General features: G+C 42.6%; 1 protein-coding gene across 1 annotated transcript in view; it reads right to left on the reverse strand.

Moving 5' to 3' along the window:
* Positions 1 to 26,968, reverse strand: part of UBE3B (ubiquitin protein ligase E3B) — a 160,928-nt gene that overhangs the window by 40,393 nt on the left and 93,567 nt on the right. Inside the window, exons 22-25 of the mRNA XM_053702112.1 lie at positions 25,534 to 25,671; positions 25,121 to 25,186; positions 8,928 to 8,986; positions 3,829 to 4,011 (exon numbers count right to left, since the gene is read on the reverse strand). Coding sequence (XP_053558087.1) covers positions 3,829 to 4,011; positions 8,928 to 8,986; positions 25,121 to 25,186; positions 25,534 to 25,671 — 446 coding nt within the window. The remainder of the gene's footprint in view (positions 1 to 3,828; positions 4,012 to 8,927; positions 8,987 to 25,120; positions 25,187 to 25,533; positions 25,672 to 26,968) is intronic.

Here is a 26,968-nt window from a genome sequence, read left to right on the forward strand (position 1 = left end):
GCTTGAGGACTGTGAGTCCCCCCTTGATGATTGACATATGCCACAGTCGTGACATTGTCTGTTTGAAAACAAACAAACGATTCTCTCTTCAGAAGAGGCCAGTACTGAAGAGCTCTGAAAATCGCACGGAGTTCCAAAATATTGATTGGTAATCTCGCCTCCTGAGATTTCCAAACCCCTTGCGCTGTCAGAGATCCCCAAACCGCTCCCCAACCTGATAGACTCGCATCTGTTAAGATCACAGTCCAGGTTGGATGAACGAAAGAGGCCCCTTGAATTAAACGATGGTGATTCATCCACCACGTTAGAGATGATCGAACATTGGGATTTAAGGATATTATTTGTGATATCCTTGTATAATCCCTGCACCACTGGTTCAGCATACAAAGCTGGAGTGGTCTTGTGTGAAAACGAGCAAAAGGGATCGCGTCCGATGCAGCAGTCATGAAACCTAAAATCTCCATGCATAATGCTACCGAAGGGAACAATTGAGACTGAAGATTTCGACAGGCTAAAACCAATTTCAGACGTCTCTTTTCTGTCAGAGACAAAGTCATGGACACTGAATCTATTTGGAAACCTAAAAAGTTACTCTTGTCTGAGGAATCAAGGAACTCTTTGGTAAATTGATCCTCCAACCATGTCTTTGAAGAAACAACACAAGTTGATTCGTATGAGATTCTGCAGAATGTGAAGACTGAGCAAGTACCAAGATGTCGTCCAAATAAGGAAATACCGCAATACCCTGTTCTCTGATTACAGAGAGAAGGGCACCGAGAACCTTCGAAAAGATTCTTGGCGCTGTTGCTAGACCAAATGGAAGAGCAACAAACTGGTAATGCTTGTCTAGAAAAGAGAATCTCAGAAACTGAAAGTGATCTTGATGAATTGGAATATGCAGGTATGCATCCTGTAAATCTATTGTAGACATATAATGCCCTTGCTGAACAAAAGGCAGAATAGTTCTTATAGTTACCATCTTGAATGTTGGTATCCTTACATAACGATTCAATATTTTTAGATCCAGAACCGGTCTGAAAGAATTCTCTTTCTTTGGTACGATGAATAGATTTGAATAAAACCCCAGACCCTGTTCCAGAACTGGAACTGGTATAATTACCCCAGCTAACTCTAGGTCTGAAACACATTTAAGAAATGCCTGAGCTTTTACTGGATTGACTGGAATGCGTGAGAGATAGAATCTTCTCTCAGGCGGTCTTACTTTGAAACCTATTCTGTACCCTTGTGAAACAAGGTTCTGAATCCAAAGATTGTGAACCGAATTGATTCAAATTTCTTTGAAAAATCGCAACCTGCCCCCTACCAGCTGTGCTGGAATGAGGGCCGCACCCGGATTTAGGGGCTGGTTTTGACTTTCTGGAAGGCTTAGATTTATTCCAGATTGGATTAGGTTTCCAACCGGAAACCGTTCCTTTAGTGGAAGGATCGGGCTTCTGCTCCTTCTGACGAAAGGAACGAAAACGATTAGCAGCCCTGTAATTACCTTTAGATTTTTTACCCTGAGGCAAAAAGGCACCCTTTCCACCAGTAACAGTTGAAATAATAGAATCCAACTGAGAACCAAACAATTTATTACCTTGGAAAGAGAGAGAAAGCAAAGTTGATTTAGAACTCATATCTACATTCCAGGATTTAAGCCATAAAGCTCGTCTAGCTAAGATAGCTAAAGACATATACCGGACATCAACTCTAATGATATCAAAAATGGCATCACAGACAAAATTATTAGCGTGTTGAAGAAGTTTAACAATGCTATAAGTGTTATGATCTGTTACTTGTTGCGCTAAAGTCTCCAACCAAAAAGTTGAAGCCGCAGCAACATCAGCCAAAGAGATAGCAGGTCTAAGTAGATTACCTGAACATAAATAAGCTTTTCTCAAAAAAGATTCAATTTTCCTATCTAAAGGATCTTTAAACGAAGTGCTATCTGCCGTAGGAATAGCAGTACGTTTGGCAAGAGTAGAGATAGCCCCATCGACCTTAGGGATTTTATCCCAAAATTCCAGTCTATCAGATGGCACAGGGTACAATTTCTTAAACCTTGGAGAAGGAGTAAATGAAGTTCCCAAACTATCCCATTCCCTAGCAATCACATCTGAGATAGCATCAGGAACGGGAAAAACTTCCGGAATTAACACATGAGGTTTATAAACCGAATTTAAACGTTTAGTAGTTCTAGAATCAAGAGGACTGGACTCCTCCATATCTACAGCAATCAAAACTTCTTTAAGCAATGAACGAATAAACTCCATTTTAAATAAATATGAAGATTTATCAGAATCAATATCTAAAGTAGAATCTTCCGAACCGGAAAGAACCTCATCAGAAACAGATAAGTCAGAATGATGGTGGTCACCTAAAAATTCATCAGAAAAATGAGAAGTTTTGAAAGACCTTTTACGTTTATTGGAAGGAGGAATAACAGACAGAGCCTTCTTAATAGAATTAGAAACAAATTCTTTAACATTAACAGGAACATCCTGAACAAAAGATGTTGAAGGAACAACAACAGGTAAAGGATTATTACTAATAGAGACAGAATCCGCTTTGGAAAGTTTATCATGACAGCTTTCACAAACCACAGCTGGGGGAACAGATACCACAAGTTTACAACATATACACTTAACTTTGGTAGGTCCAGCATCAGGCAGCGTCTGTTCATTAGAGGATTTGGATTCGGGGACAGGATGAGACATCTTGCAATATGTAATAAAAAAGAAAAAACATATAAAGCAAAATGATCAAATTCCTTAAAAGACAGTTTCAGGAATGGGAAAGAATGCCAAAATAATAAGCTTCTGGAAACCAGAAGCCATGATAAAAAATGTTTTAAATAAAGTGAGTAAAAAGAAACGCCCACATTTTTTTGGCGCAAAAAAAATGTCTGAATACGCATGCGTAACAGAATACAACTTCCGGCGTAACGTCACCGGAAATGACAATTTTTTGCGCCAAAAAAAGTATGCGCCAAAAAATGACGTAAAAAGAAACATTTTCTGCCCCCGCGAGCCTAACAGCACACGGGAAAAAATGGCCAAATGAAAATTTTCAAGGTAAGAAAAAATAAAGTAATGCATTATCCCAATAATGAAACTGACAGTCTGTATAGAAAAGGAATACTGAATACCCTGAATCAAGGCAAATATAAGTTTATAGACATATTTTTAGAACTTTACAAATAAAGTGCCCAACCATTAGCGCAGAGTGTCACAAAGAATAAGATTTACTTACCCCAGGACACTCCTCTACATGTAGTAGATAGCCAAACCAGTACTGAAACGAGAATCAGTAGAGGTAAAGGTATATAGAGTATATCGTCGATCTGAAAAGGGAGGTAGAAGAAGAAATCTCTACGACCGATAACAGAGAACCTATGAAATTGATCCCCTAGAGGTAGACCATAGTATTCAAATAGGCAATACTCTCTTCACATCCCTCTGAAATTCACTGCACTTCGAGAGGAAAACCGGGCTTCAACCTGTTGCGAAGTGCATATCAACGAAGAATCTTAAGCACAAACTTACTTCACCACTTCCACGGGAGGCAAAGTTTGTAAAACTGAATTGTGGGTGTGGTGAGGGGTGTATTTATAGGCATTTTGAGGTTTGGGAAACTTTACCCCTCCTGGTAGGAATGTATATCCCATACGTCACTAGCTCATGGACTCTTGCTAATTACATGAAAGAAATGTATGTTTCTTTGTCATTGTGCCTTGATCTCTTTAAAAGTAGATCTAGTGTATTTTGTTAATACTGTTTTGACAGGTAAAAATGTAGTGTATATAAACAAATAAACATATATGCTCACTTGAGGTCATCCAGGTCAATCTCTGCATTGTCTCCTGATATAAGCCGCTGAAGCTCAGGTGCAGAGAACATATGGATCCATTCAGGGCGGATGATAGAGCGAAACCCACTGATCAGAGCAGCTGTTTGGTTTTTAATTTGCGTGTGCATACGGAAGTGAGCCATGAGATGAATGTAGCTAATTCTAGAGGAGAAAAGGACCATATTTAGATAAGAAGAACTAAACCAAAGAGAGTAGGAGATTGTTATAGGCTAAATAAAAAAACAGATATAGCAACAGATGGAAAAGAAATCAGGAAGATACTATGTGGTAGGAAAGTTTATAACAAACAAGAAACCAAATAGAAGACAATAACTGAAACCATTATGTGAGAAAATGCCAGACAATGTTATAGCTGTAGTTAAATAAAAAAGGGAGTGAATATACATAGGTAAAGTTCTAATTATTCAGAATTGCTGCTTTATTGAGAATATTAAAGGGACAGTCTACTTTAGAATTTTTACTGTTTAAAAAGATAGATAATTCCTTTATTACCCATTCCCCAGTTTTGCACAGCCAACATGGTTAGAGTAATACACTTTTTACCACTGTGATTACCTTGTATCTAAGCCTCTGCAGACTGCCCCCTTATCTCAGTTTTTTTGACAGACTTGCATTTTAGCCAATTAGTGCTGACTCATAAATAACCACACATTAGTGATTACAATAGTATCTATATGGCACACACTAACTAGCGCTGTCTAGCTGTGAAAAACTGTCAAAATGCACTGAGAGAAGAGGCAGCCTTCAAGGGCTCAGAAATTAGCATATGAGCCTACCTAGGTTTAGCTTTCAACAAAGAAAACCAAGAGAACAAAGCAAATTTGATGATAAAAGTAAATTAGAAAGTAGTACAAAATTGCATGCCCTATCTAAATCATGAACATTTAATTTTGACTAGATTGCCAATTTAAAAGAAAGTTTACATTGTAAAGACTCAATACAATGAGACATTAACATTTCATTTAACAACCTGCTAAGATACAATCAGATTAAGATACTATGGGCCCGATCCGATATGCAGCGTCGCCAAATATTGCGCTGGTTTGGTATCCTATATACGGCGTAACCTAGAAGTTACGCTCGTATATTTCACCCTTCGGCCGTAGTTTTTTGGCCCATAGAGTGATATACCAAACCCGCGCAGTTTGGTATTCAATATACAGCGTAAGGACTTACGTGGCGAAAATGTAGAAATCTTACTCCATTTTCACCTCGCCACAAAATGCAGGCGTAGTAAGCCTTACGCTGAGTATTGGAGCCCCGTAACTCCTTAAACTACCTGCAAAATAAAACCTAACGCATGCGCAATGTCTATCAACCTGTCAACCGCAATCCCCCACCGCAATACCTAATAAAGTGTTTAACCCCTAAACCGCCGCTCCCGGACCCCGCCGCCACCTACATTATATGTATTACCCCCTAATCTGACCCCCCTACACCGACGCCACCTATAATAACTATATTAACCCCTAATCTGACCCCCCTACACCACCGCCACCTATTTTAAATATATATACACCTAATCTGATCCCCCTACACCGCCGCCACCTATTTTAAATATATATACCCTAATCTGATCCCCCTACGCCGCCACCACCTACAGTAACTCTATTAACCCCTAATATGATCCCGTACACCGCCGCCACCTATATTAACTATATTACCCCCTAAAGCTAAGTCTAACCCTAACACCCCCTAACTTAATTATTATTTAAATAAATCTAAATAATATTAATATTATTCACTAAATCATTCCTATTTAAAACTAAATACTTACCTATAAAATAAACCCTAAGATAGCTACAATATAACTAATAATTACATTGTAGCTATTTTAGGGTTTATATTTATTTTACAGGTAAATTTTTATTTATTTTAACTAGGTACAATAGCTATTAAATAGTTAATAACTATTTAATAGCTACCTAGTTAAAATAATTACCAAATTACCTGTAAAATAAATCCTAACCTAAGTTACCATTACACCTAACACTACACTATCAATAAATTAATTAAATAAACTACAATTATCTAAACTAAAATACAATTAAATAAACTAAACCATATTACAAAAAAACACACTAAATTACAAAAAATAAAAAAAAGATTACAAGAATTTTAAGCTAATTACACCTAATCTAAGCCCCCTAATAAAATAAAAAAGCCCCCCAAAATAATAAAATATCCCTACCCTAAACTAAATTACAAAAGTAATCAGCTCTATTACCAGCCCTTAAAAGGGCCTTTTGAGGGGCATTGCCCTAAAGTAATCAGCTCTTTTACCTGTAAAAAAAAAGAACAACCCCCCCCATTACAACCCACCACCCACACACCCCTACTCTAAAACCCACCCGATCCCCCCTTAAAAAACCCTAAGTCTAACCCCCAAGTGGTCCTTACCTGTCCCGACGACCGGCGGAGAAGGTCCTGTTCCAGGCGGAGAAGTCTTCTTCCAAGCGGCGACCTCTTCTTCTTCCAGGAACCAACCGGAGCAGAGAAGTTGAAAACTGATGACCGCGGAGCTGAAGACTGTCCACGCTGGAACTGAAGACCGGCGACGCTGGAACTGAAGACCGGAGCCATGGAGTGTGGAGGATCCTCTTCATACGATCTCCGCCATAAACACTGAATAGGAATTCAAGGTACGCGATTAAAAATGGCGTCCCTTGAATTCCTATTGGCTGATTTGAGCCTTCAAATTCAAATCAGCCAATCGGATGAGAGCTACTGTAATTCTATTGGCTGATTTGAATTTGAAGGCTCAAATCAGCCAATAGGAATTCAAGGGACGCCATTTTTAATCGCGTACCTTGAATTCCTATTCAGTGTACGAAGGAGATCGTATGAAGAGGATCCTCCACGCTCCATGGCTCCGGTCTTCAGTTCCAGCATCGCCGGTCTTCAGTTCCAGAGTGGGCGGTCTTCAGCTCCGTGGTCATCGGTCTTCAACTCCTCCGCTCCGCGCCGGCTGGTTCCTGGAAGAAGAAGAGGTCGCCGCTTGCAAGAAGACTTCTCCGCCTGGAACAGGACCTTCTCCGCCGGTCTTCAGGACAGGTAAGGACCACTTGGGGGTTAGACTTAGGTTTTTTAAGGGGGGATCGGGTGGGTTTTAGAGTAGGGGTGTGTGGGTGGTGGGTTGTAATGGGGGGGGGGTTGTTCTTTTTTTTACAGGTAAAAGAGCTGATTACTTTGGGGCAATGCCCCGCAAAAGGCCCTTATAACGGCTGGTAATAGAGCTGATTACTTTTGTAATTTAGTTTAGGGTAGGGACATTTTATTATTTTGGGGGGCTTTTTTATTTTATTAGGGGGCTTAGATTAGGTGTAATTAGCTTAAAATTCTTGTAATCTTTTTTATTTTTTGTAATTTAGTGTTTGTTTTTTTTTGTAATATAGTTTAGTGTATTTAATTGTATTTTAGTTGAGATAATTGTAGTTTATTTAATTAATTTATTGATAGTGTAGTGTTAGGTGTAATGGTAACTTAGGTTAGGATTTATTTTACAGGTAATTTGGTAATTATTTTAACTAGGTAGCTATTAAATAGTTATTAACTATTTAATAGCTATTGTACCTAGTTAAAATAAATACAAATTTACCTGTAAAATAAATATAAACCCTAAAATAGCTACAATGTAATTATTAATTATATTGTAGCTATCTTAGGGTTTATTTTATAGGTAAGTATTTAGTTTTAAATAGGAATTATTTAGTGAATAATATTAATATTATTTAGATTTATTTAAATAATAATTAAGTTAGGGGGTGTTAGGGTTAGACTTAGGTTTAGGGGGTAATATAGTTAATATAGGTGGCGGCGGTATAGGGGTATCATATTAGGGGTTAATAGAGTTAAAATAGGTGGCGGCGGTGTAGGGGGATCAGATTAGGGGTATATATATTTAAAATAGGTGGCGGCAGTGTAGGGGGATCATATTATGGGGTTAATAGAGTTAAAATAGGTGGCGGCGGTGTAGGGGGATCATATTAGGGGTATATATATTTAAAATAGGTGGTGGCGGTGTAGGGGGATCAGATAAGGGGTATATATATTTAAAATAGGTGGCGGCGGTGTAGGGGGATCAGATTAGAGGTATATATATTTAAAATAGGTGGCGGCGGTGTATGGGGCTCAGATTAGGGGGTAATACATATAATATAGGTGGCGGCGGGGTCCGGGAGCGGCGGTTTAGGGGTTAATACATTTATTGTTAGGAGTGAGAGGGGGGATTGCGGATAGAGGGGTATACGTGTCGGGCTATTTTTGGGAGGCGTGTTAGACAGTTACGGGATATTTTATACTTTAGTTAGTTTTTTTAGGCGGTGACAGTTTCTAAAGTGCCGTAAGTCACTGGCGACTCCAGAAATTTGTACTTACGCTTATTTCTGGACATCGCTAGTCTGTCCGACTTACGGCACTTTAGCAACTGCCAGCGCTGTATATGTGATAGCTCGAATGTGATAGCTCGATGTGCGAGGTCAAACTACGGGCGGCGCAGGTTTCCACGCTTGCGCCGAAACCTGCGCCGTATATCGGATCGCGCCCTATATTCACGGACTGTGCAGAAGATGATGTGTAAAAAGAACCCCCCATAGACTAATCAAGCATCTAAATATAATTTTCAAATCAATTCCCTAAATAAGTTTCCCACTGAGTTTGCATTAAGCAATAGGTTTCTATAGTATGTAGTAGACAAAAGTGAAACTCCTCCAAATCTAAAATTTCTTAGTCTCCCCGTTGATACTTGTCATTCTATTTTTTTAACCCACAGCAAGGAATTATTAAAGGAATATAAAACTGCAAAAAAAAAAGATCTATTGGAGCTAGCTGAAACATCTGGTTAGTCAAGGATAAGAGACAAATGTGTATAGCCACCAATCAACAGCTAGCTCACAGTAGAGTAGAATACAAAAAAAACTAAATTAAATTTAAAAATTCAACAAATTTAAAAGTGAAATTACATGATCTATAAGAATTATGCAAGTTTTATTTTGACTTTGTTGTCCCTTTAACCATCCACCATATTGCATATAGCCCATGAACAACTCTGCACTCACTTGTTTTCATTGCTGACTGTAATAGACTTTCCTCCTGGGATCAGTTCATGACAGATCAGCTGACAGAGACACAAAACAATAGTTTTAGGTTACTAACTGCACAAAACAGCAGGAATTTTTTTCTTGAATGCTCGAGACCATGCCCACTGTTAGTGCAAAGAATGCTTTTCCTATAATGGTTGTTGATGCAAAACTGATAAACCACCTTAAAAGAACAAATTACTTCAGAGAAGGTGCGGCAGGAGGGGTAAACAAAAGCTCACACATAAATTAGCTAAAAGTATTAACCCAATCCTCCCTGGGAGAAAGTGGAGCATGTAAAAATTTCAGATTATTTTATTAGCAAAGGAAAGCAAAATAAATAAATAAATAATTAATGTATTTTGCAACAATTTTTCACTTTAAATAATGAAACATTGCATGTGTTGTTCAAATGTTGAATTTAATGGTCCTTTAAGGTGTTAAGAATTTAGACATAAAACAAACTGTTCCATGTTGATTTTCGGTTAATTAGCATCACAAAAACAACATTTATGCTTACCAGATAAATTCCTTTCTTTCCTGGCAGGGAGAGTCCACAACTTAATTCCTTACTGTTGGTTAATACAACACCTGGCCACCAAGAGGAGGCAAAGACACCACAGCCAAAGGCTTATATTTCCCTCCCACTTCCCCCATCTCCCCAGTCATTCGGCCAAGGGAACAAGGAAAAATAAAACATCAGCCGAAGCAAACACATCAAATATGTAAAATTTAGAAAAAGTATGTAAGGAGCACCAGGTAGCCGCCTTACAAATCTGATCCATAGAGGCTTCCTTCTTAAAAGCCCAGGAAGAAGCAACTGCTCTAGTGAAATGAGCCTGTAATCCTCTCAGGAGGCTGCTTATCCGCTTTCTCATAAGCCAAGCGGATGACACACCTCAACCAGAAAGACATGAAGATGTAGTGGCCTTTTGCCCCCTACGTCTACCCGCATAAACGACAAACAAAGATGAAGATTGTCTGAACTCCTTAGTAGCCTGAAGGTAAAACTTCAAAGCATGAACCACATCCAAATTGTGAAGCGAACGTTCCTTTGCTGAAGAAGGATTGGGACAAAAGGAAGGAACAACAACCACCTTAGGAAGGAAACCTAACCTAGTACGTAAAACCGCCTTATCGGCATGAAAAACAAGGTAACGTGGGTCACACTGCAAAGCCGAAATCTCAGAGACTCTGTGAGCAGAGGCAATGGCTAATAGAAAAAAAACTTTCCAAGATAACAGTTTAATGTCAACAGTATGCATGGGCTCAAACGGAGCCTGCTGCAAAACACGAAGAACAAGACTGAGACTCCAACACAGAGTCACAGGTCTAAACACAGGTCTAATCCTAGTCAGAGCCTAAACAAAGGACTGCACATCTGGAATCTCATCTTATCTTTTGTGCAGCAACACCGACAGGCTCGGTATCTGTCCCTTCAGAGAGCTGACAGATAGACCCTTCTCCAATACAATTCTGGCATCCTTGACCTTATGCCAAGAAAAACCACGTTCCGCACACCAGTTCAGGTAAGTCACCACACCTTATGGTAGATGCACCAAGAAACCGGCTTACGAGCTTGAATCAAAGTGTCTATAACACTATCAGAGAAACCTCTCCTGGCTAAGACTAAGTGTGGAATCTCCACGCAGTCAGCCGCAGATAATCTATATTTTGATGTAGGAAGGGACCCTGTATCAGCAGGTCCCTGCGACAAGGTAACCTCCATGGAGGAGAAGAGGGCATTCTCACCAGATCCGCGAACCAGGTCCTTTGCGGCCAGGATGGAGCAATTAGAATCACTGATGCTTGCTCCTGCTTGATGCGGGCCACCACACGAGGGAGAAGAGGCAATGGAGAAAAGAGATATGAGTCTGAACCTCCATGGAACCGCTAGTGCGTCTATTAACTCTGCTTGAGGATCCCTCGATCTCGACCCGCACCTGGGTAGTTTGGCATTGAGACAAGAGGCCATGAGATCTATCTCCGGCATCCCCCATCTGCTGCAAATCTCTGCAAACACCTCGGGATGAAGTGACCATTCCCCCGGGTGAAAGGATTGTCTGCTGAGGAATAAAGAATCTGTGTGGAGACACAAACAACGCCTCCTAGTGAAACACTTTGGTATATTGAACAAATAGATTGAAGGAAATCGCTGTACTCACAATTGTGGCAGCACCAATGTGCTAAGTGACACAGACTGGGATCTCTCAGTGTCCCAGCTTACTGCTCCAACGGTTGTGTGGTCAGGCAGACTCACACCTCACAATCTGTGTGGAGACACAAACAACAAAGGGTGCCTCCTAGTGTAACACTGTGGTGTGCCAAACAAATAGATAGAAGAAAATCACTATACTCACAATTGTGGCAACACCAATTTGCTGAGTAACACAGACTGGGATCTCTCAGTGATCAGGTAGGCTCACTCCTCTCAAACAGACTTGTGCTTGTAGTATAAAATGATGGTTTATTAAAACAAAATAGAATAAAAACAACTTATAAAAACAGGGGGATACAATTGCCCCTTGAGACACTTGCTACGCGTTTCTCAGCTGTCTCAGTGTCTCAAGGGACAATTGTATCCCCCTGTTTTTATAAATTGTTTTTATTCTATTTTGTTTTAATAAACCATCATTTTATACTACAAGCATGAGTCTGTTTGAGAGGAGTGAGTCTGTCTGATCACATAACCGTTGGAGCAGTGAACTGGGACACAGAGATCCCAGTCTGTATTACTCAGCACATTGGTGCTGCCACAATTGTGAGTACAGCGATTTTCTTTTATCTATTTGTTTGGCACACCACAGTGTTACACTAGGAGGTGCCCTTTGTTGTTTGTGTCTCCACACAGATTGTGAGGTGTGAGTCTGCCTGACCACACAACTGTTGGAGCAGAGAGCTGGGACACAGAGATCTTGATTTGTTTTAAGACACCACAAAAAAGTGACATTGCTATTTCCACCTTTACCACGTTGGACTCAAATCAATGCAACATTTTACTTAATACGTCATTTGTGTCTATTTACGTCACACATAAACAGTATCTTTATATATCGAATCAATATAATTGATACTAATTGTACCATTACGTATAGCTTTTGATTGTATTTAGTAGTGTCATGGATACCAGACAGCTAAGGTTACCTCCAACCCCCCCTACAACCTCACCCCTGTTTCTCAGTGGTTTTGGGCTCCTCAGAGCAACCACAATCTCTGGAAGCTTTTGTTTGCTTGTTTGTGAAGAGCTGGTGTATGACCAGGAAAACCCTCCTAGGTTGGCCGGGCTCCTGGAACTCCCGGCCGGCCACAGGACAGCAGGACACCCGCTAACTTTACCCCTGGTCGCTCCAGCAACCATGTGCCCCAGAGCTCCGCTCTTTTGGTGATTAGTAGCCCCTAGGAAGGACAAGAGGTGGGGAAATTACCGGAGGGGTGCTCCTTTGGGAACCAGGGGTTTTGGACACCCCTATCCCCATAACTTCAACGGACTGTAACTCAGGTCCCCAGAAACTAATCATGCTGATTTTTGGACTGTGGCATCTGGGGACCGAGAGCTTTAAAATGACACCCTGGAAGTGCCGCCGCTCCCCCGGGATCACCCCGAAATTGCCACCCCTGTGTCCTGGGACTGTGGCTTCTATGGAGGTGCCAGCCTGTCTGGAGGGGCGGGAATGGCGGGAAAATTGGGGCATTGTTTAGCATCTTATCAAGATGAGTTGTGTGTATAAAAGATGTGTGTGTTTTCAATAAAATCAGTTCCTGTTTCACCTGAATGCTAGTATGTCTAGTTATTTGGGTGGGCTCCTGCTAAAATCACTTTCCTGGGCTACATAGCAGCCTGTTCCAGGCAGAGGAAGGACCCTCTGGCAGAGCTACCTAGTCTGGGTAGCCGGAGTCTGCTGTCGGGCATCAGGGGTGGCTACAGGTTGTGGTCACTTGCCAGCTACATAGCTGTAGTCGGCAGGGAGGAAGCAGGACCCGTTTGGTGGAGCTACCCAGTCGGGGTAGCCGGGGTATCCGTCACAGGTAGCTTTTATTAGTTGCCCCCTAGGGACCATAGCTGTTCATTGGCATATGTTGTTAAGTATATTGTCTGCTGAGGAAGTCTGCTTCCCAGTTGTCAACACCTGGAATGTGGATCACTGACAGCATACAGTTGTGGGCTTCTGCCCATTCTAAGATTTGAGACACCGCCCTCATCGCTAAGGAACTTCTCGTTCCTCCCTGACGGTTGATGTAGGCAACCGTAGTTTTATTGTCTGTTTGGAATCTGATAAACTGGAACAAACTCAGTAGGGGCCAAGCATTAAGCGCATTGAAGATTGCCCGGAGTTCCAAGATATTGATCAGAAGGGTGGACTCCTCCTGAGTCCATAACCCTTGTGCCTTCCTGGCACCCCAAACGGCAACCCAGCCAGATAGACTTGCGTCCATAGTCACAATCTCCAAGGACGGTCTCAAGAAGCACGTGCCTCGAGACAGGTGATCTTGACAGAGCCATCAAGAGAGCAAGCCCTCGATAGTCTGTCCAATAAGATCTGTTGAGACAGGTCTAAATGATCGCCGTTCCATTGTCTCAGCATGCATAGTTGTAAAGGTCTGAGATGGAATCAGGCAAAAGGAATAATGTCCATACAAGACACTATGAGTCCAATCACCTCCATACACTGGGCCACCGATGGTCTTAAGAAGGGCTGGAGGGCAATATATGCTGTTACCAGCTTGCAACGTCTCTGATCTGTGAGAAAGGTCTTCATGGATACCGAGTCTATAACCGTACCCAGGAAATTCACCCTGGTATGTGGTGTAAGCGAACTCTTTTCCAAGTTTATCTTCCATCCATGTGACCGAAGAAGACTGAGTGATCCCTTGTCAGACGAAAAGATGGCGCCTGTACGAAGATATTGTCCAGGTAAGGTGCTACTGCAATACCTTGGGTTCTGGCCACAGCTAATAGAGCACCCAGAACCTTTGTAAATATCCTGGGCACAGTAGCTAAGTCAAACGGAAGCGCTATGAACTGGAAGTGTTGATCCAGAAAGGCAAAACTCAGTAACTGATAATGATCCTTGTGGATCAGAACGTGCAGGTATGCATCCTTCAGATCAATGGTAGTCATAAATTGCCCTTCCTGAACCAGGGGAAGGATTGATCTGATTGTCTCCATATTGAAGGAGGGGACACTTAGGAATTTGTTTAGGCACTTCAAGTCCAGAATTGGACAAAAAGTTCCCTCCTTTTTGGGAACCACAAAGAGGTTTGAAAATAATCCCAGATCTGATACAGGTACTGGAATAATTACTCCTAAGGAGGTTAGATCCCGTACACAATCTAAAAAGGCTCTCCTCTTCTGTGGTCTTGTAGACAGTTTGGAGAGGAGGAATCTGCCCCTGGGTGGATGAGATTTGAAACCTATCCTGTATCCTTGAGATACAACTTCCAGCACCCAAGGACCCTGAACATCCTGCAACCAGGCATCTGAGAAAAACTACAGTCTGCCCCCTACTCTATCCGGTCCCGGATCGGGGACCACCTCTTCATGCAGATTTGTTATCTATGGGCTTCTTAGTCTGCTTGGACTTAATCCAGGACTGAGCAGGCTTCCAGGTACTCTTGGGTTGCTCGGGCTTGGAAGATGCTTGAGCTCTCTGGGACTTGTCCGAATGAAAGGAAAGAAAATTAGAGGACTGTCTTCCCTTAGGTCTGTTCTTCTTCTTGAATATCCTCAAGGGGAGATTCCACCTCGATAAGTTCTGACAGAGAGTCACACCAGTAGGTGGCAGCCACAGCCACAGCAGCAACTGCTGCCGCCGGTTGAAATAAAAATCCTGTGTGTTGGAACATTCTTCTCAGGTAACTTTCCAACTTCCTGTTCATAGGTTCCCTAAAGGAAGAATTACCCTCCAGAGGGATAGTGGTATGCTTAGCTAGCGTCGAAATGGCACATCCACCTTAGGGATGGAACCCCACAATTACAGCTGAGAATCAGGGACTGGGAAAAAACTTAAATTATGCTTACCTGATAATTTTCTTTTCTTCAGATGGAAAGAGTCCACAGCTGAATTCATTACTTTTGGGAAATAAGAACCTGGCCACCAGGAGGAGGCAAAGACACCCTAGCCAAAGGCTTAAATACTCCTTCCACTTCCCTTATCCCCCAATCATTCTGCCGAGGAACAAGGAACAGTAGAAGAAATACCAGGGTGAAAAGGAGCCAGAAGAATAAAAAATAAGGGACGCCCACAGAAAAAATATGTGTGGGAAGCTGTGAACTCTTTTCATCTGAAGAAAAGAAATTTTTCAAGTAAGTAAAATTTAAGTTTTTCTTCATAAATGGAAAGAGTCCACACAGCTGAATTCATTACTTTTGGGAAAACAATACCCAAGCTATAGAGGACACTGAATGAAAAAACGGGAGGGTACAATAGGTGGCCCATTCTGAGGGCACCAGGCCTGAAAAACCCCACAACCCAACCAAACCCCGCTTCATCGGAGCCAGGCAAAAAACTAGAAGACCCCAAGGACACTGACCCCCAGATAGTCCGAAAGCCTAACTAGAGACCGAAAGCAGACTCACTGAGCCAACACTCCTCCAGGAGAACTGTTGCCCAGCAATCGGTCCCCACACAACCCTTATTAGTACAGTACCAAAATCCCCAAGAAGAAGAGGACAAGGGTGAGCCAAAGGGATACCCAAAAGGTATAGCAAGATCCAATAAAGGAAAAAAAACCTTCAAAAGAAGGCCAAGTCGACAGAGACCTGAATGGTATCTGAGAACAAGGGGAGATGACGCCCAACCCACAAGGAGCAATCGGGCATAATCAAGGAGAAGAAACAAACATCGTGCAACAGCACCAAAAAGACAGCTGAAGACAAAGTCCTCAAAACGTCAGAACTCAGAGACTGGGCAAACAGAAAAATTACAAGTAGCAAACTCAGAAAGATAAACATCTGAGTCCAGTAACACGCTGCCATCCGTAGGAAGACACAAAGAAAACACTATCTGTAAGGAAAAAGCGGCCGAACAGAATAGCAGATTGCCCAACCTCCAAGACAGAGGACACACTACAGGCAATCCAGGCCACCAGGCCTACTCACAGATCTCAAAGGGGGAGAGGCACAGAACCTCTAAAAAAAAAAAAAAAAAAAGGTCCACTGGCACCCCCAAGACCTGAGGATGAACAACAGATGGCAGATCTTACACCAAGCTGGACCAGCCCAAGCAACGGCAGATCTGAAAGCAAGGGAACAGAAAGGAACCCCAAGACCGGGCGGAAAAATGGACACAGCCACTTCAACCTAGAGACAATCGAGTAGGCGTTAGACCCAAGGAGATGTAGCAAAGCCACCCAACTAAAATCTCAATACGGAGCCAGCAGCTCCCCAGATGGAAAGGAACAACTCAAAGAGCAGACCAATCCCTGAACCAGATAAAACATCTGTTCCAACCTCCCGAACACATGAGGGGCCCCCAATAAAAAGGAACCACACCCCCATAAGGAGGACAACAAGCCCCCTGAAGAGAAGAGCATCAATAAACACCTGCCCAGAAGACAGGAAGTCGTAAGAAGAACCGAGAGAACACAAGGCCACGTCACTGACGAACACGGAAAGACCACTTAAAACACCATCGTGCTAGCACACATACCAGGCAAAGAGTGACAGCTGAGCAACAGCAACCTTCCGCTTGCTAGGCAGGAAAGCCCACCATCAGGTCACTTTATTTGGCTGTCCCAAGGGAACCGTATCGTCCAGCACAAGACAAGCCCCAAGGAGACCCGGCTTTCGGCAAATCTGGCCAAGTTGTAAAACAGAACAGCCAGAACAAGGGCTAAGCCCAAGTACCCCGGAAACTGGAACCCCCAGGCCAGTCCTAGGATCATAAGGTCCGGTAACATCCCACAGCGGGATCCACAAAGAGAAAACACAGAGTAAATCCTGACAACTGGAAGATCAGGACAAGAAGCCCGGGCCCCACAAATGTTTAGATTAAACAATCTTCCAGGAACATAAATCCCTCATCTGATATAAAAAAAAAACAGACCTCCTAGGGAAAAATCCAGAATAACCCAGATAACAAGAGCAAGAAACCCTTGCAAGTCCCGACCCAAAGGGAAGAGACCACTCTTTGCAGGAGCCCAACACTCCAAAGAGCCAAGGCCTCCCAGGCCATAAAAGGACACTAGAGCTAACTGACGTCCAAGCACATTAACATGATTGTGCTTGAAAAGAGTGGCTAATCCCCCTTAAGGGACACAAGGCACTGCACATTTTATCAACCTCCAAAGGAGGAAGGCTGAGTAGACCTCGCCGGGGATCGAACTAGCAACCCTCGGTTTGCTACAGTACAGAGTAGCCACAGAGCATTAGTATGCTGAGCTAGCTGTCCAACTAGCCACAAGCTCTAGACACAAGGGGAACCATGAGGACAAGTCACCCGAACAGAGCAACAGCAAGCCTCCACATTACCTCAGATTCGAAGTCAGAGGACAGTAAAACATGGGTTTGGATGCCACCTGGATGGCAATACCTGAACCATGTGAGTGGAAAACCACTAGGACCTCTTCTATCCCAGGAAGGAGATGCAGAGCATTCCCAACACTGGGGAAGGATCCCTAACCAGAGCCCAAAAAGACCTCACTGTCTAATGTCCCGAAAAAAGGAACAACAAACTCCCGAAGGGAATCCAAGTCCCCCGAAGGTGACCCGATCCAAAAAGGACAATTCCCAGGGCCTCCTAAAGGCAACACCGCACAACCGGCGGAAAAGAGGTCCTAAATCCTCTAACCTTCCCACCACGTGGGAAGGAATACTCTAGGTTCTGAGGGTATTGGAAACAACAGAGAGTGATGCAGCAAAATTCACTGACCCAGTCATCAGAGAGACGGCTATTTAAGGACTGAAACAATCCCGAAAGCCACACGGACCCGCAAGACCTCTTGAGAATGCTTAGCTGAAACTTGTAAAACAAATAACAAGAAACATAAATAATAATGAGAGCACTCGGCACCCCAACCTGACCAGCAAGGTATAATAGGTGCCACATGTCTGAATAAGCCACGAGACAGAAGATCTGAACCCAAGCAGGACCAGCCTGCAACCAGGGTCAAAACTGCCAAGCTGGCTAAATCCGCCCTCAGAGAGGGAGGAAGAAAAAACAGACAAACATGGGACTAATGTGTCCCAAACAACGAGTATCGATCCTAGAGAAAGTTCCCGCAGGAAACATAGTATGAAAAATAAAATTCATCCTTACCGGATAAAATAAAATGACAGGCAACCCGAGGGTTAATGCCCAAGAAGAACAGAGGAACTGCAGGCCAGCCTAACGGAAACCCTGTTCCTGCAACAAAACTGGGAAGGATCTCGATAACAAGACTTAAAGGAGATTATGTCATCCCCCCATGTCTAATGAGGTGAGCCATTCGAAGGAGGAGACTGATGAGTCCCATAGCCGAGAAGGATAGGGTCCCCAAACAGCTCAAAAACGTGTCTGAGTAAAACACGAAGGTGAGCTAGCCTGTAACGAAAGGCACAACACTCCGGAACAGTTACAACTGCCGGGAACTGCACATGCCCACCTGTGGCCTAAAAACCTGTGGCAATCGGGAACGAGCACAATTGCAAATAAACATCTGGACTTTGTAGACGAGCAAGCGCCACCTCCGGGGGGAACAACATAACCTGGGTTACCCACATGTGTAGTAGTAGTAGGGAGCGCGTCTCCCGGAGGACAGGGCCCCCCGAGGTGGATGACTCAGCAGTCCCTTGAATTCCTGAGCCCGAGATACAAGGCGCTCTAGGACGGCCTAAAGAACATAACTGACTGACTTGAGTCAATGGGGCCAATTCGCATTCGTCACAGGACGAAGAATCTGAATCAGAAAGTTGAACAATCTCAACATCAGCATCCTCCATAACTGGATAAAGGATACAAAAAAATGGACTATATATAAAACAATTTAAACGGCACCTGACACCCACAATGGCTGGGGCACTTACCACCTCCTATGAACCAGACACCAGCGGACTAGACGCCACACAGTCAGGAATGTGCAAATGGGAGACCAGAACGTAAACACGCCCGGTCACAAGGTGAACCGTACAGTCCAAAAAAAGCGTGCCCAACCGTAAGGTCACGTCACTTTGAAAGGCTGTTATGTTCCAAAAAGCCACGAGCCCAGTTAACACTACACATAAGCAGATTGAATCACATAACAAACATGATTAAACCCCCCCCCCCCTGTTCAATAATCCCCCTCAGGAGATATTAACCCTTGATTCCAAGATACTAAAGGAGTCCCACTGAGACCCTGTATTTTTCATGTGAGTTTGCAGGAACAAATGAGTTACAGTACAATCATGAAGAAGTAAAATGAAACGATCTTACGCCGTGGAACAGGAACACGGCCCTTCAAGTGTGACGGATAGTCGCCTCGCTTCCGCCATGGACTTGAGAGAAGAAAGCAGGCAGCGAAGTTCGACAACGCTGATTGCTTGTGGAGCTGTTAAAATGAGTTAGGATGGTTTTGCAGAAAGACTCTTCCTGCATCTCCGGACTCTAACTTTCATCCAAGCCCTCACTGAGAGACTGAAAGGATTACTTAAAACTCCTGTCCCATGTCGAAGAGTACTACCCTCCATAAGAGATGAAAACAAAACATCTGACACTTCTCTGCCAACCTCCTGGGACAAAAGGCAAAGAATGACTGGGGGATGAGGGAAGTGGGAGGAGTATTTAAGCCTTTGGCTGGGGTGTCTTTTCCTCCTCTTGATGGTCAAGTTCTTATTTCCCAAAAGTAATGAATGCAGCTGTGGACTCTTTCCATTTATGAAGAAAACTTCTTAAAAGTTGACAAAGGGGAAAAAGAACTCTTTCCCATTCAGTACTGATGATATTCGTCATGCGAACTGGGACAGGAAAAGTTAGTGGGGCCTTTCTGTCCTCATAAACCCTGTCTAACTTAGGAATCTTAGGTTCCTCAGGTAGTTTGCTTCTGAAACCTCTAAAGTAGACAGAATCTCCTTTAGTAAAAAGCACAGATGTTCAATTTTAAATCGGAAGGAGGGGGTTTAGTAAATTAAGTCTCTGACTCAGAGAGTTCACCCTCTGACGCTACAGAGGTTAACTCATCCTCGGACAGTTGAGACATACTGGCTAAATTCGATCGGAAATTAGCTGAATCTAATTCAGTAGAACTTTGTTTAACCTTTCTCTTTCATTTCCCAGGGATGGGTAAGGCACTCAGGGCCGCAGACACAGCAGCGTAACTGCGTGGTAAAGTCTGCAGGGAAAAAGCCCCCTCCAGCCGGAGTATTTAGGCGTGCTGTGGGGAACTGCGTGTGAAGCGGTTTGAGGGGATAGGGTAGGTATCTCCCGGACCACAGAATCCTAAGAGGTTGACGACTCAGGGGGACTAATTATGCTAGTGGGAGGGTTAGCAGATTTAGCTCCCTTCTTAAGACTTTAGAATGGTACCCAGGCAATTGGAACAAAATTGAGCAGGTGGACAGACCACCGCTTCCTCACAGTATAAACAGGTATTATTATCATCATTTATTTGTAAAGCGCCGCTAAATTCCGTAGCGCTGGGTACAATTATAGGGGTATACAATGACAAAGATTTGTGATAAAATACATAACAAAACTAAACAAATCTAGTACAGGAGGAAGATGGCCCTGCTTCGGAGAGCTCACAGTCTATAGGTTAAGGGTGCAGAGACATAAGGTTGGGGTAGCTTGTTACATCGGTTGTATTTGCAGCAGTGAGTCTGGCAGTTCATGTACATATATTAGTTTGGTTCGGATGAGGGATGGAGGAGAGATGGTAAGTTTTTCTGAATAGATGAGTTTTCAAGGAGCGTCTGAAGCTATACAAGGTTGGAGACATTCTTATGGAGCGGGGTAGAGAGTTCCAGAGGACAGGAGCAGCACGTGCAAAGTCTTGGAGGGGGGAGTGGGACGTAGAGATAACAGGAGTGTAGAGACGTAGGTCAGAGGTTGATCGGAGAGGACGGGATGGGGAATATTTCACGATGAGAGGGGGAATATTTCACGATGCGAGAGGAAATATAGTTGGGAGTTAGACTGTTGAGTGCTTTGTAAGTTAGGGTTAATACTTTAAATTGTATTCTGGAGTGTACGGGGAGCCAGTGTAGAGACTGGCAGAGTGGAGCAGCTGATGTAGATCGGCGACTTAGGTGGATGAGTCTAGCAGAAGCATTCATAATAGATTGGAGGGAGGAGAGGCTGTGTTTTTGAAGGCCATTAAGATTGCAATAATCAATGTGCGACAAAATGAGGGAATGAATAAGTATTTTTGTAGTTTTTTGAGTAAGGAAGGGACGAATTCAGGAAATGTTGCGTAGGTGTGAACGGCAGGATTTGGTAAGCGCTTGTATATGTGGGTTGAATGTGAGTTCTGAGTCAAGTGTGACCCCAAGACAGCGGACCTGGGGTGAGGTGTTGAGAATAGAGTCTCCAACCGTCAGAGAAATGTCAGGTGTTGATGTCTCGAAGAGTGGGGGATAAGAAGCAGCTCAGTTTTGGACAGATTACGTTGGAGGTAGTGTGAAGACATCCAAGAGGAAATTGCAGAGAGGCAGTCAGAAATCTAGGGGAGTAAAGAGGGAGAGATATCAGGAGAGGAAAGATAGATTTGGGTATCATCAGCATATAAGTGGTACTGGAATCCAAAGGAGGCTAGATGTAAAGAGAGAGAGGAGCAAGGGGCCCAAGACAGAGCCTTGCGGCATAGGATCACAAGATATGTTGTTAAAGGAAACTGAAAACGAGCGGTTTGACAGATATGATGCAGACCAGGAGAGGGCTGTGTCTCGGATGCCAAATAAATGTAGTATTTTTAGGAGGAGAGGATGGTCAACTGTGTCAAAAGCTGCGGACAGGTCAAGAATTAGTAAGGAGTAATGGCCTTTTGCTTTAGCTGATAATAGGTAATTTGTTACTTTAGCAAGAGCGGTTTCTAATGAGTGTTTAGGGCGTAAACCAGATTGTAGTGGATCAAGTAAGGAGTAAGTTGTGAGAAATTGAGTTAGCCGATTATAGACTAGATGTTCCAATAATTTTGAAGCAAAGGGAAGTAAGGAGACCGGTCGATAGTTAGAAGGTGAGGAGGGGTCAAACAAGGGCTTTTTTAGGATTGGTATGATTGACGCATGTTTGAATGTGTCAGGAAATGTGCCAGCGGTGAGAGATTGGTTAAAGAGATGAGTTAGAGTAGGGGTTAGTGAAGCAGAGAGAGAGGGAATAAGTCGTGAAGGAATAGGGTCAAGTGGGCAGGTTGTGAGATAAGTCTAGGAGTGCAGAGACTTCTTCCTCTGTTACAGGAGGGAAGTAGCATAGATTTTTGTTAATAGAAGGGGTGGGTAGGATTGCTGGGTTTGAGGGGTGTGAGGTGCAGATCTCTTTTCTAATGGTGTCAATTTTATTTTTGAAGTGATCAGGAATAATCTGAGCAGTGAGGTTGGTAGTGGGCGGGGGGCAAGCGGATGTAGAAGGGAGTTAAAGGTTGAGAACAGCTTTCTGGGGTTGGATGTGTGAGATGACTATATCTGGTTTGTTTAGTGTGCCACGGTTGCCATTGAGTGATTGATGTACGTCGAAGAGTGGAGGGTGCAGTTTTGTCAAGTGTTTATTTTAGTGCTGAATTATACTGTAGAGTCACAAGGTTTGGACAAGAGAGGGATGAAATGTCAGAGAACAGAGGACTCAGTTGAGTGGAAAAGTCTGTGAGATCCAAGTCATTTAAATTCATGTAAGGTAGCAGTTTTTGGGGGGCTTGCAAAGATGTAGCAGGTAGAGTAAGAGAGAAAGTTAGTAGATGGTGGTCAGAGAGAGGCAAGGGGAGGTTAAGGGAGGTGGAAACAGCACAGAGATTTGTGAAGACCAGGTCTATGGAGTTGCCTTCAGTGTGTTGGAGATGTTGTCCATTGAAACAGGCCTAAAGAGGTGGTAAGGGATAGAAGTTTAGAGGCATGTTAGGATTATCAAGGGGTATGTTGAAGTCCCCTAAGATGAGAGAAGGGACATTACAAGAGAGAAAATGTGGAAGCCAGGCTTCAAAGTGGTCCAGAAATTGTGATGTTGGGCCAGGGGGCCGATAGATAACTGCAAAACGAAAAGCTATATGGGAGAAGAGGTGGATGGCTTGAACTTCAAAAGATGAGAAGGAAAGAGAGGGGGTGAAGAAATGCCGTGAAAGGTACTGTGTGGAGACAAGAGAATTCCTACTCCTCCTCCTTGTTTGTCTCCAGGCCTGGGAGTGTGACTGAAATGCAGGCTGCCATAGGACAGAGAGGCTACAGCAGTTGTGTTAGAGGAGGAAAGTCAAGTTTCAGTGAGGGCTAACAGGTTAAGTGAACGTAAAATAAATAGGTTGTGCATTCCAAAGGGCACACGAGAATTGGGGTGTACTTATAGAGGTGCAGTTAATGAGGTTTAGAGGGTTACGTGGGCAAGATGTATGAGGTGTCATTTGGGGTAGTGATCTGAGGGAAGCAGAGGGTGGACCTGGGTTAAGCGAGACATCCCCAGCTGCAAGAAGAAGAAAGATGGTGAGTGAAAGGAGATGAGAATGTGTCTTATGTGAGTGTTTAAGTTTAGGATCAGTGAAGCATGGCTGGCTGAGGGATGTGAGATAGGAATAGAGTTCAAGTGTGTTGTAGAGAGGGGAGTTTTATTATTTAGAATAGAAGGTGCATAACCTTCTAATGTATTGTCAGAGTCCTCCATTGCTGGAGATGCAATCCCACAGAAAGAAAACAGATTTAAACAACAGTTTATTAATAAAAATAGGCACCTTTATAACCCCAATGGCAGGGGCACTCACTACCTCCTAGACCCAGACAGTTAAAAAGCGCTCTCTGTAGGATTGCCAGAGTTCCTGCAGTAGGATCACAAGGAAAACGAATGAGCCGCACCCGATTATGTGGTGCTCAAGAAGGGACCTCTCCTGCTATGAGAAAAAGCGTGCAAAGCTATTTGAAGCTGCGCAACTCCCAAAAACGAAAGTAAAACCTGTCTGTTCCATTGCCAAAAGTATGTAGTCTATTTGAGCCCAAACCTTCACAATGTGTTCCTTAAAGAACAAGGCAGTACACATATCCCCAAACTGTTCCAAAATAATCTAAGGAGATATTAGCCCTTGATCTTATTGAGGTTATGAGGAGTCACACTGTGACCCTAATAATATGAGTCCCTGCTAAATAGTAAATAAAGCAGACATACCCTCCAGGATCTATGCTGTGGAACAGATAAAGCCTCTCAAGTGTGACAGCCTTGCCGCAGTGTTCTGACAGGGACCTGGGTGTAAAAAGGCAAGCAGTGAAACTCGTTAACACCGATTGCCCAGGAGCTGTTAGATAGACTGTATGGATTGCTTCGCAGAAAAACTTTCCCTGCATCTCCAGACTCTAACGTTCATCAATACTCTCACGGAGAGGTTTATATGATTACTTAAAACTCCAGTCCTTTCTTGAAGGGAACGTACCCGTTAAGGACTATCTGAATCTTCTGACACTTCTCTGCCATCCTCCTCTAGTGACCAAAGGCAAAGAATGACTGGGGGGATTGGGGAAGTAGGAGGGATATTTAAGCCTTTGGCTGGGGTGTCTTTGACTCCTCCTGGTGGCCAGGTGTTGTATTTCCCAACAGTAAGGAATGAAGTCGTGGACTCTCCCTGCCTTATGGGAAAAAATGTTATTATAGATCAGATGAGACACTGTAGGCCTGATATTCAAAACCTCACTGGCATGGAGAGGAATCACACAAAATCTTTGGGATTTTTTTAGACCTTGTATTGTAATGTATGAGAACACTACATACCAACATAACATTTTTGTTTCTAAATTTATTTTAAGGGCCTTGCCGTATTGACGAGACTGCTTAGAATTAGCAGTTCTAATGCTAAAATGAACAGGTATATTGCACCTGTACTAGGAAAAACAGAACAGGAGCCTTCAAATCTTTATTTTGTATTTTGTCTCCTCTAATAATATAATACTCTCAGAAAATATACAGCTCTAGTGTTCTACAAAGTCCCTTTTGTGGTGGTGTCAGATTTAAAATACCAATCTCATTTCCAGATAGAAATGTACAAGTGGTATTGACATGGGTAAATATGGACTCCCAGACAGACAGAAATCTACATACCTGTCCCATGACATCTTCATCATATGACAGCGTTAGGCCCAGATCACTAATATCGCCATCATATCTCTGAAAAACATAAAACATCAAACCTCTGAGCTAAGGCAAGAAATATAAGCATCAGCTAAATAATTTCAAGAAGCATGTCAACAACATATAAAGAGCGAGCTAAATGAACTTAATAGGCCCAAAAAATCTGCACACATGATATTGACCTTCTCTGATAATTGATCTCTTTTGTAAACTATCCCTTATTCATTTCCTCTAGACTTCATATTTACAAATTCCCCAATTCCATACATGGTTGCTAAAAGGCCTGGCCCTGCATTCCATTAACTTCCTCCAGGGCAAGTTCCAGCATATAATATAATTTCCACTACAGCATATCTCTAGGATAAAAGCCATGCAAGACTAACCTTGATGGAGGTAAGATTCTTGTAGAACTCAGAGTCCAATGAAGGCAGTTCATCCACAGAGCTGTAAAAAATGCTGTGATGGTGCCCAAGGAGCTGGCTAAGAAAGAATGAGGCAAAGGGAACATCTACTACAATTCCCTGAAAGGAAGAATATAAAATGATACATACATACAAATTATAAATAAAGATTTAGGGTTAGATTACAAGATGTGTGTTAAAGTTAGTGCAAGCGATACAGTAATATTAACACACGTTAATTTGCGTGCGTATTAGAAGTTGAAAGTAAATGCATTTGCTCGAGCGCATTCGATTTTAACGCACTTCGGCTTAGCACGACTGAAGACCTCTTGTATAGGGCTAGGGCTAATATAAAGATGCACCAAACACAACATAAATATAATAAAATAAAAAACTGTTACACTCATATATAAAGTATCTGATAAAAATATTAATCTAAATATTAATTACAATATTTTACAAGGGTTAAAATGGTTATTGTGTATTTACTGTAAATATTTTACTTTCCAATGTCCTTAACATAGGGAAAAATGTTCTTTGTATTTTTAACCCCTTCACGATGTTTCATGCCATCCTAACAATGCTGGGCTTTAAGGCTGTTAGGATGGCATGGGATGTCCTACCTTATATGGCGTACTGCAGCCTCCTCCTTTTAGGTAATGGAAAATTGGACTGGGGGGGCGTGCCTAGCAGCGTAGGCAGTCCTCCATGATCTGATCCCGGCATTGAAATTACGCGATCGCATTGCCAATCACGTGATTTCATTTTTTTTAGCAAGTGTTTACAACAGAATTTTGTTCCTATCTAAGCACTCGCCCCCAGGATGAGGGGGTTAAATAAATATTCCTCTCTTTCTCCTGTATATATTCATATAGATATATAAGTATAGATATATACTTTACATTAACATTATCAGATATATAGAAATATATATTTAAAAATAAAACATTTTTTTTTTTCTATGTGAAGAACATTGGAATGTAAAATATGCGTAATGTGCTTCAGGTTTCGCAGTGTGGGGTTAGCGCACATGAAGAATTAGCTATCTTAAGACATGTTATGTAAATATTAGATATAAAATATAGCTGTGCTGGTCATATGTCAGTGTTCTGTATGCTAGCACAGCTATTGGTTTAGAGGTGGAAACGTCACTTATTGGTAAAGAGCGGTATGCTGTGCTGGCTGGAGGAGCTAACTTTAGAGAGGAGCCGCATCACAGAAAGGGTGAGTTTAGCACCTTTTTATTACTAAGTGATCACTGAAAGTCTACTTTATTTTTAGTGATGGTAAATCCTAGCTTTTTTTTTTTGTTTGTTTTTTTTAAACGCTCGGATTTAGCATCACTTTAATCTTACTAATTATTAGACGTATATAAAATTCTAAAAAAATATCTGAATATATATGTGTTTTTACAGTA

The sequence above is a fragment of the Bombina bombina genome, chromosome 2 (genome assembly GCF_027579735.1).
Source record: "Bombina bombina isolate aBomBom1 chromosome 2, aBomBom1.pri, whole genome shotgun sequence".
Lineage (NCBI taxonomy): Eukaryota > Metazoa > Chordata > Amphibia > Anura > Bombinatoridae > Bombina > Bombina bombina.